This window comes from Coregonus clupeaformis, chromosome 6 (assembly GCF_020615455.1).
Source record: "Coregonus clupeaformis isolate EN_2021a chromosome 6, ASM2061545v1, whole genome shotgun sequence".
Lineage (NCBI taxonomy): Eukaryota > Metazoa > Chordata > Actinopteri > Salmoniformes > Salmonidae > Coregonus > Coregonus clupeaformis.
In genome coordinates, this window is record NC_059197.1 from 41672144 (window position 1) to 41682563 (window position 10420).

Consider the following 10420-nt stretch of genomic DNA (forward strand, 5'->3'; position numbering starts at 1 on the left):
TCCCTGCCTGCCAAATGTATAGAACAGTAGAGTTCTATAATAATGACTTTCCCAGCAGTATAAACTTGTGCAATCGACAATACATTGAATATTCAGCAGCACCTTGACATCATACACAACAATAAACCAAAGTACCAAATCCCTGAGAAGCCTACCTTTTTAATAGACTCTGTTTGCGTTCCAAATGGCACCCTATTCCCTATGTGGTGCACTTCTTTTGACCAGGGCCCATTGCACTCTGGTCAAAAGTGGCGCTCTATAAAGGGAATAGGGTGCCATTTGTGTTGCAACCTATGATCAATAAAGCCCAGATGACCTTTCCCTCTCTCTTTGACTTTCCCCAGTACTCACTCCTGCCATGTGTCTGTCTCTGTTCCTCCTCTCATCCTGCAGGCCAACATAGCAGACTACGGGGACAACCAGTGGGTGACCTGCTTCCAGGAAAGTGCTGAAGCCATCCTGGGACAGAATGCTGCTTACCTAGGGCAGCTCAAGGACTCGGTGAGCCTTTCTCCCTCCCCCGTCTCCCTCCCCGTCTGCCTGGTTCAAGGCCTGAGGAAAGGGCCTGGGGAGGTGCTGAACCCCAGGCACTATCTAGCCTGGCCCTGCCAGCCACTAGCACCAGCTACCTCTGCTCTACTCTGCTGTGCCATGTGGTCTCTGTAGGCCCTCACACAGCCTCTATAACCCAAGGATTTCTATTGAAACATTTTTTTTGCTCTACATTATTCTTTTTTCATTTTAATTAGATGGAAAACGGCTTTGATTAAAACAATTGCTTTTTAATGGAAACAAGCACGTTTTTGATTGTCATTAAAAGTTAAACTGATCCCATTTTAATTTTCATGCAGAATGAAGCTGCCTTCGAGGAGATCTTTCAGCAGGCCAACTTCCACACGTTCATCTTCCGTAACAGAGTCAAGCTGGAGACCTACAATGTAAGTATCGCATGACAGATATGGGATTTTTGGGTCTGATACAATACTTATTTTTGGGGGGCTACACCGGTTTGAATTTATTGGCCGATGCATTGTTTTTCAAACGTGAGATTTCAAAAATCCGTTTTCTGCACAAATTTCACTCCAAATGAAAAACGTCTCTTCAAAGATACCTTTTGAATGTTATTTCTCACATTTGAAAAACAAACATAATTAAATAATGTGAAGTGCGACCTGTGAAGTGCATCGCAGTGCTTTAGGCGTCACTACAGACCCGGGTTCGATCCCAGGCTGTGTCATAAACGTCCGTGACCGGGAGTCCCATAGGGCGGCGCACAATTGGCCCAGCGTCGTCTGGGTTTGGCCGGGGGGGCTTTACTTGGCTTATTGCGCTCTAGTTGTGGGTGTTAAGGAGCGCGGTTTGGCGGGTCATGTTTCGGAGGTTGCATGACTCGACCTTCGCCTCTCCTGAGCCCGTTGGGGAGTTGCAGCGATGAGACAAGATCGTAATTGGATCACAATTGGATATAATGAAATTGGGGAGAAAAGGGGGGGGTAAAAAATAAAATTAAAATAAAGTGCTCAGATTAGCATGATTTTTAAAAATCATTTGTCGATACATTTTACATTTACATTTTAGTTATTTAGCAGACGCTCTTATCCAGAGCGACTTACAGTTTATAGTGAGTGCATACATTTTTCATACTGTGGTGGTTTAGTGGTATAGTGACCGATTTGGGGGACACACACGCACACACACACACACATAAACAATATCAGCCGATTGTAATATCAGTCAACCAATATATTGGTCTGGCTCAAAAAAAAATTCATAACAGACATTAGGCTTCGGCAGTATCCAGTTTGTCATATCTTCATGCCATACCGGGATAGTCAGTAATACAGACACTGAACACAAGGGGCGCTGTCTTCAAACCCCACTAATACTGTAATCCGAAGGTTAGCAATGCTAACAGGTACATGTGAAATCCCATAGAGAATGCTAACTAAATACTAACGAGCACATTGTGAACATTTTGTACAGTTTCTGACCTAAACTATACAATTAACTCAAAAATGCTACACAGTTTGCTGCATGCACAAAACAAATATTAGCCAGCAAGGCTCTTGATTCAGGAAGGAATTCTCTTCTGTTACCAAGTGAATGCTTGATTTTGGAAGAAGCTAATCACTTAGCTAGATGGCTAACCAGATACTAAATTAGCAAACCAAATGCACAACTGCAGAGCATTTAGCACATTTTAGACAGTTAACTTAATAGTTAGAAGATATCTAGGCTGGCAAACATTTAGTTGTGAATTCCACACTGTAATTAGATCACCTGGCGCATGCTGCACAACAGTGAGTGACTCTCAAGGCTCCGGTCTCTTGTCGTTGTGTGCTTGTACACAAAACACCACGTGACTGGGGACTACCATATTAATGTGGCAGGTGACATAAAGAATGCAATGTTTTTATCTCCTAACGTATTGCACAAATTGACTGCAGGAATTTATTTAAAAAGTAGCAACAAATATTCACATTTATTAAAAAACTTTGAAAAAGAAATAGTTTCAACGTTATTGACGGTTTTGAAAAACCATCCCGTGGCTTTTTCCAAATGTCCTGGTATGCAGTATATACGGTATACTGCCTAAGCCTAACAGACATGTATTACTTGATATCAGAGCATGTTGCTAACTATAAAGTAGAGGTTGTCTAGTTCCATTCCAGTCATCTGGATGGGAGGAGAAAGAACACACACATCTTGTTCAGAGGTTTGACAGAATTACAATTTATTGAAATCGGCACATAAACAGCTTCTTTATATGTTCACCTGTGAGGGACGTTCATATTCCAATTGGCCTGTCAAATATCAGCAGTTGGCTGTGACATTTGTCCTTACGTCGGTTGAATTGCCGCCTCTTCTCCTTTCCCTCTTCTCGCCCTCTCCTCTCCCTCTCCTCTCCTTCCATCCCTTCGTCTGTAGAAAAAGACCACAGAACAGACTGTGTTTTCTTTAGACAGCTCGTTTTCAGGGGCTGTGTGAAAGGTGCACACAGATTAGTTGTGGTCACCTTCTCCTGGAAGCTACACAGATGGAGCCTTGTTTTGAGGGCACAGCATAAAATAATTGATTGGGCTGGGACTGAGAGCAGGGAGAGTTGGAGCTCTGCCAGGGAGGCCCATTAACAACAGAAGAGTTGAGACGACTGTCTGTCACACCGTGGCTGTGTTAGGGAGAGAGAGAAGACACGACACCGTCAGCTCAGCCTCGGCAGCTTACAGGAAGGAGCCTGCTGTTTCAAGGATGTCCTCAACCCAATGTCTCCTTAAATCAAATCAAATTTTATTTTTTCACATACACGTGTTTAGCAGATGTTATTGCGGGTGTAGTGAAATGTTTGTGCTTCTAGCTCCAACAGTGCAGTAATATCTAACAAGTAATATCTAACAATTTCACAACATATACCCAATACACACAAATCTAGTAAGGAATGGAATTTAAGAATACATATGTGGACAAGCAGTGACAGAGCGGCATGGACTAAGATACAGTATAATATTATAGAATAGAATGCAGTATATGAGATGAGTAGTGCAAGATATGTAAACGTTATTAAAGTGACTAGTGTTCCATTTCTTAAAGTGGCCAGTGATTTCAATAGGCAGCAGCAGCCTCTAATGTGCTAGTGATGGCTATTTAACAGTCTGATGGCCTTGAGATAGAAACTGTTTTTCAGTCTCTCGGTCCCAGCTTTGATGCACCTGTACTGACCTCGCCTTCTGGGTGATAGCGGGGTGAACAGGCCGTGGCTCGGGTGGTTGATGTCCTTGATGATCTTTTTGGCCTTCCTGTGACATCGGGTGCTGTAGGTGTCTTGGAGGGCGGGTAGTTTGCCCCCGTTAATGCGTTCGGCACACCGCACCACCCTCTGGAGAGCCCTGCGGTTGCGGACGGTGCAGTTGACATACCAGGCGGTGATACAGCCCGACAGGATGCTCTCAATTGTGCATCTGTAAAGGTTTGTGGGTTTTAGGTGCCAAGCCAAATTTCTTCAGCCTCCTGAGGTTGAAGAGGCTCTGTTGCACCTTCTTCACCACACTGGCTGCGCGGGTGGACCATTTCAGTTTGTCAGTGAGGTATACGCTTTCCACATCTGGGAATTCTGCTGCAAGACCATTTGCCTTGAGAAAAAAAAGTGGTGTATTTTTCTAAACTTTGAGTTGTGTAGCTAGGTTGTAAAGCATGTTTTCTGATGTCGGATGAACAATGTAAGGGTCTCATATTGACCTTAGGGCTGGGAATTGGCAGGGACCTCACAATATGATATTATCACGATACTTTGGTGCCGAGACGATATGTATTGTTATTCTCACGATTCTATATGTATTTCGATTCTGGGATTTTATTGCGATTCGATGTTCCAAACATATTGCTCACCATATGTCTGCTGCAGAGGGACAAGAGAGAGCCATGAGAAAACAAGTTTTGATCAATCATGGGAATAAAAGTGCTGAAAACAAATTATTTCCCTATTTAAAAAGAAGATGGAGAACAAGCTATGAAGGAGTTTTGGTGCAGGTACAGCCAGCTCAAAAATTATATTGCGATATTGTCAAAATGAAACTATATATCGTCAAATAATATCCCTATATGTAACTATTGATTTTTTTTCTTTCTTCTTCCCATCACTAATTGACATAAAGCCCATGTTTTTGTTTCTTCATGGTTGCGGTGGTTAATGACTCCTACCAGTACTATACTAGAGCATCAATACTATAGCGTCATATGACAGCAGCAGTGTTGGACGGCATCTGTCTAAAAAACTTTATGTTAACGTTGGGGGAAATGTTTAAACTCAAGCAGCAGTTTGCATCGGTCATTGATAGTTTTCTCATCTAATTATGCATTATACAAAGTCACTTTCAGCGCTTCCAGAGGTGACCTTGTAGCTACGTACCTGCTGCACTGACCACAGACAGACTAGCAGAGACATGATATTGTGTTGATAGAAGAGATGCAGCTTAGCCATGTCTGCTGACAATATATTTGATCATTGTGTGAGGAATCAGGCGAGAGAAGCATAGTCAGAATTTAGTTTTAAATTCTAATAATTAGTTCATTTTATAAGTAAGTACGATTAGCCTATATGTGATCGTAGCCCAGCTATAACTTGGTACAGTGCTCTTATTCTCTCCCTCTAGCTCTCACGTTCCTCTCTTGAACCAGACAGCCTAGTCCTTGTAACTGGTTTAGTCTGTCTCCAGTGGTTGACTGTCTGGGTCTCAAGTGGTTGACTGGGTGACAAGAAAAGAGGGCACTTCGGACATAAAACCATGTCAAGCTCTCAAATAGAAGTCTGCCTTCCATCCCATTCCATCCCATGGCGGGCCCAGCCCAGTGCAGTTGTACTACGGAAGAAGAAGCAGAGAAGTGCTGTGGATTTGCATAGCAAGCGGCAGCCTGATTCTCCTTGCTTTGCCCACATAAATCCTGCCTTTCTGGCAAGATGTGACCAACACTAATCGCTTGACAAACTCTGTCACACTCGCTTGTGGAGCTGCAGTGCAGTGGTTTCGTGTGTGAGCCTGAGAGAGCCGTGTGTGCTGGGGGGAGAAAAGGGGGATGAGGGTGAGTTAGTTGGGGGACTAAAGGAAGGGAGTCACTCATTAGACGGTAGAGAATGAGGAGGGACCATTTCTAGCTCCCCGCACATCTTCCAAAAACGTCTGAAACCCTACCTCTTGAACACCCATAACTACTTTGTTGATAGAAAATGTACTTGCTACAGTTGTGATATGTTGTCTCACCTAGCTATCTTAAGATGAATGCACTAATGTAAGTCGCTCTGGATAAGAGCATCTGCTAAATGACTAAAATGTAAATGTAAATTGTTTTCTGTGTGGCTGGAACAAACAGGGCCTGAGCTGTGTGAAGCCTGAGCGTAGGTACACACACACACACACACAAAACCTTGTCACATGGATCACACACATGCTGGTAAAGCTAGCCGAGCTGAGCCCCTAACCCTCCAGCCACACAGTGTCAGCATGTAAACCCAGGCAGGGCCAAAGGTGGGGGCAGCACAGCCGAGCACAGGACTGACACTACACTACAGCCCTATCAGGGCCGCTGTCTTCGGTCTAGTGTCTACACCTGCAGTAACTAACTGAGACCTCTCCTAGAGATGGGGACGTATCTGCTGTAGCGTAGTTCATGGGGTGGAATTCTTCTATGAACAGACACAATGCAACCATGGTTACATCATTCTTGTTTCTTGCTGTAGAAATGAGAAGATCTCCATTGCAGCTAGCACTCATTCTTCAATGAACAGTGGACAATTCAACCATGATTGAATAATTGTTTTACTGTAAATAATAATATATTCAGTGGACCACAGGCTGCATATGTCTGCAGAAGTCAAACCCCACATGCCTGAGGTCATCCACTGAACCATAACGTTACTGTATACCTTCTCAAGCGTTCCATCTGGCCGTGGTTAGAGAAGGCAGATAGGAGAGTATGAACACGCTAACATCCAGACTGCATAAATAGCTTTTTAGCTGAACCTAATGGAGTGAGTGAGGCGTAACCACAGGGCAGATAACAGCACAGATAGTCCTTTTTCATCCGTTTTTCCAAGCCCATGTGAGAGGGAGGAGTGCTACAACACCTCTCTTCTTCCTCCGGAAGCCATCAGACAGCCAAGCCCCAAGCAGCAGAAGCTCTCTAAAGTTTTAGCCATATGCAAATCACAGTGCTGTGGGGCTGGCTAGGCTGACTGTTGTAGCTGCTGTACTCTGGCAGAACTGTTAGCGATGCAGGGTCAGGCAGTCCAGGCTACTAAGCCTGTGGTGTGTTTTTGCCTTATTCATTAGTGTCTGGATGGCTGTGTGGGCCTGACTCACTGCCCTCAGCCTGGGCCTGACTCCCCCCTCCTCCCTCAGCTCAACTCCCCCCCCACAGTTCCTTCTGTCATGCACCCTATGACACCCTCCCTCCCTCGCTCTGCTCTGCACCCTGCCCCTCCCCCCGCCACATTCACACACATTAGCACAGCCCAGAACAATGCTCACTCCACACAGGAAATGGGCATTTCTCCTCTGAGATGATTCTATATCGGCAATTAATTGCAGCATTTTGATCTTTTGTGTCCACTGTGGACAATTAGCATTTTAGCAGCAGCATAGCTATTACCTGTGCCTGAGGATTGTTCTGTAGAGTTCTGCAAAGACATTTACATTTACGTCATTTAGCAGACGCTCTTATCCAGAGCGACTTACATTATTTTATTTTATTTTCATACCCCCTGTGGGAATCGGACCCACAACCCTGGCGTTGCAAACGCCATGCTCTATCAACTGAGCTACATCCCTGCCGGCCATTCCCTCCCCTACCCTGGACGACGCTGGGCTGCAAAGAGAGAGAGAAACTGTAGAATGGTGATGAATCTGAAGAATCTAACCTTAATATCCTGGGTCGCATTCATTAGGCACGTATTTTAGCTTTCCGCTGGAAAACATTTTGCTACAGTGTGCACTTATGAATACGACCCTGTGTTATGTAAGGGCTGCTAGAAAGATGGGATTTCTTCTTAGGCTCTAATAAGAGTGAGAGTCAATCGAAAGGAACATGTCTTCCATCTCACCTCTAGTGGTTCCAGAGCGATTAATGGAGACAAAGTGACTGGGTTCATCCCAAATGGCACCCTATTCCCTACATAGTGCACTACTTTTGACCAGGATCTATATGGCTCTGGTCAAAAGTAGTGCACTATGTAGGGGAATAGGGTTCCATTTGGGACACTGCAGGTGACTGTAGCTGCCTGTTTAAAGAGTGATGGACCTGGTGGATGACCTTCTCTAGTCTAGACTGATGCTGAGTTGGTGAAAACATTTAAACGCTGTCTATCTGTCGCAGTGCAGGGAGGTTGCATCATCATCCATCTAAATGCCAGACAGCAGATTTTAGTTGCCGATTTTTAAATACAGGCTACTAAAATATCAACTTTTCTAACGTGTTAGAGAAGTAGGCTAATCTCTCTGGCACCAGGCTGCATGCCTACTTAATGCTGCTGTCTCTGGCTGAACCTGCAGGCAGAAGTCACCTGTGAGGAATCCAAGCTTTGTCCTTGGATGCACAGGCTTGTATAACATGCATTCCAGTAAAAGTCAAAACAGACCGTGCAGACCAACCGTCCGATCTCATCTGACCACAGAACATCAGCCGTATTTTTCTGTTAATTTCCCGACGATTCTACATCAATACCCAGCAGGTGATCTACTGCACACGGCCGAGGTTTGTGTTGGTCTTCCCTCTAACACAGTGGGTGCGTCCCAATAATATACTACTTCCCACATATCTAAAAGCATTGTATTGGTGGAGGCATGGGCTATAGGGAATTTCCACCACATTTCTTGTACCAGTCATTTACTTTTAAATCAGTGAAGGGAAGTGAATAAGTTCACGCTTTGGGAGGAAAGAGAGATAATTGGGAGGTAGCCAGTGTAGTGAATGGCCATGGAGGGTGACATCATGTAACATCTATCCCATGTGTTCCCCTGTCTCTTTAGGACGAGTCCCGGATCAAGGCGACGGTGATGGAGGTGAAACCTGTGGACCACAAGGAGTACAGCAAGAGACTCATCATGAACATCAGGAAGATGGCTGCCGCCCAATAAGAACGCTCGCTTTGCCCCCTCGGCTACGTACAAGCTCCTCCCCCTGATCTGCAGCCATTTCAGATGGAGCCTAAAAGTGTCGCTCTTCTATACATAGTTTTATTTATTTTTATTTAGCTGTGTCCATGTTACTCTGTAACTTACGGAACTTTGAATATGTTAACTTTTCTATGCTAAATGTACTGGTAGTTTGTTTTTGTCTTCTTGGACCAACAAGTAATCTAGAGAGAGTGCTGCTGTGGCAGTATTATATCCCTCTGTGTTATGGGGAGGGTGACTCTTCTGAAACTGCTGACATTTTGGGTGGTGGAAAAAATGGAACCAGGGAGGGATTTTGGAGAAGGAGGGAGGGATGGAGACTGAGATGGGACGGTCTTAACCACAGAAGTCATCGCTGTGTGGTCTGTCTTAAGTCGGCCAGCTGTTATTGCATGTGTGTGTTGTATAAGCAGAGGGGGGTCTGTACTGTAGCTAGCCCCCTCTCTTTCACACTCTGTCGCTCCCACCGTCACTATGCCTGGCCTGGAACCACCCATCCCTGATAAGAGCAGCTATTCCCCTCCTCTCTCTCTCACTCACACACACAGAGCAGGCAGACTTGCGGGAGATGCTCTGTACTGTATTTATGTAGATACATGGTTTAACTTCTGTCGTTATTTTCAGTACCTCTTAAGTTAAATATTTTGAACAACAATAATACATGTCATCAGCATTTTTCTTTACATCTATTTGGTCAGTTGATTGCATAAAAATAAACCTGTTTGTGATCAAACACGATGTTCTGTTGACAGATATGAATAAAGGGCCCAGGTTAATGTGATGCGTTAGAATGCACTGCTGGAGTGTAGCCAGATAAATATAAGTAAATATGTCTCTGAGTGTAACCATGTTGTACAGCAGGCAGGTTAACCAGGTCCCATTTAAAGAGAAGTCAGTGGGGTGGAGGCCGTGGGGCAGGTCTGGAGCCTGGTTATCTTTGTTGCTGCATTTTAAAGGTTTTATTCAGTAGCTGGCTCCCAGTGCTCTCTGGATGCATCCCAAATAGCACATTATTCCCTTTACAGTGCTTTACTTGTGACCAGGGCCCATAAGGCTCTGGTCCAAAGTAGTGTACTATATAGGGAATAGGGTGCCATTTGGGACTCACATCTATCTCCAGAGGTTGCACTCTGATGTGCCTCAGATGCCCTCCTGCAGTCTTGACTTCCATGTTGTATTAAAGCAGAACATCAATAAAGCTCTTCCCCATTTTTCTTCTGATAACCATCATGTTTCCGCTGAACGCTGCATCTTCGGCCCATCGTGTGTAGCTGAGATGGATTAAAGCTGTCTTCCCACTGTTAAAAATTGTATTTTTAGCTGTGCCTCATATTGCTCGAGCTTGTCTTCCCCGTTCCTCCCCCCACCTCTCAAACTGACACCCTCTAATTCTTTCTATGGTGATTTTCCCGTAGGAAGACTTCCTATATAACACCGCTGTTGTCATTTGTTAGCTGGGCTGGCTGTTGTCTTTTGGCTCTGAAGATAACTAGTGTCAAAGATGAGCGGATCGGTTTGTGAATCCCCTCCGACTCCCGGCCTGTCAGTCACACATGTAACCATGGAAACAGCCTCTGGGCTCGGTGAGGGGTGAGCCAGTGATTGTCACTGAGCTCAAACACTTCATTCCGTGACGCACTCACACTCAGCTGAGAGGGAGAGGGAGGGACTCCAACTATTAACCCAATGCACATTTTGACTGCTTTAGGGAGTCAAGTCTATCACATTATACAAATAGTCCTTACTCACATCCTGCA

General features: G+C 44.7%; 1 protein-coding gene across 3 annotated transcripts in view; it reads left to right on the plus strand.

Annotated features, from left to right (window-relative positions):
- LOC121567972 (replication protein A 70 kDa DNA-binding subunit) overlaps positions 1–9877 on the plus strand; it is a 46292-nt gene extending 36415 nt beyond the window's left edge. For all 3 annotated transcript variants that reach the window (XM_041878398.2, XM_041878400.2, XM_041878399.2), the window contains 3 exons: positions 394–501; positions 852–938; positions 8517–9877. In XM_041878398.2, the coding sequence (XP_041734332.2) occupies positions 394–501; positions 852–938; positions 8517–8624 (303 nt within the window). In that variant the 3' untranslated portion in view covers positions 8625–9877. The remainder of the gene's footprint in view (positions 1–393; positions 502–851; positions 939–8516) is intronic.
- The last annotated feature ends 543 nt before the right edge of the window (positions 9878–10420 follow it).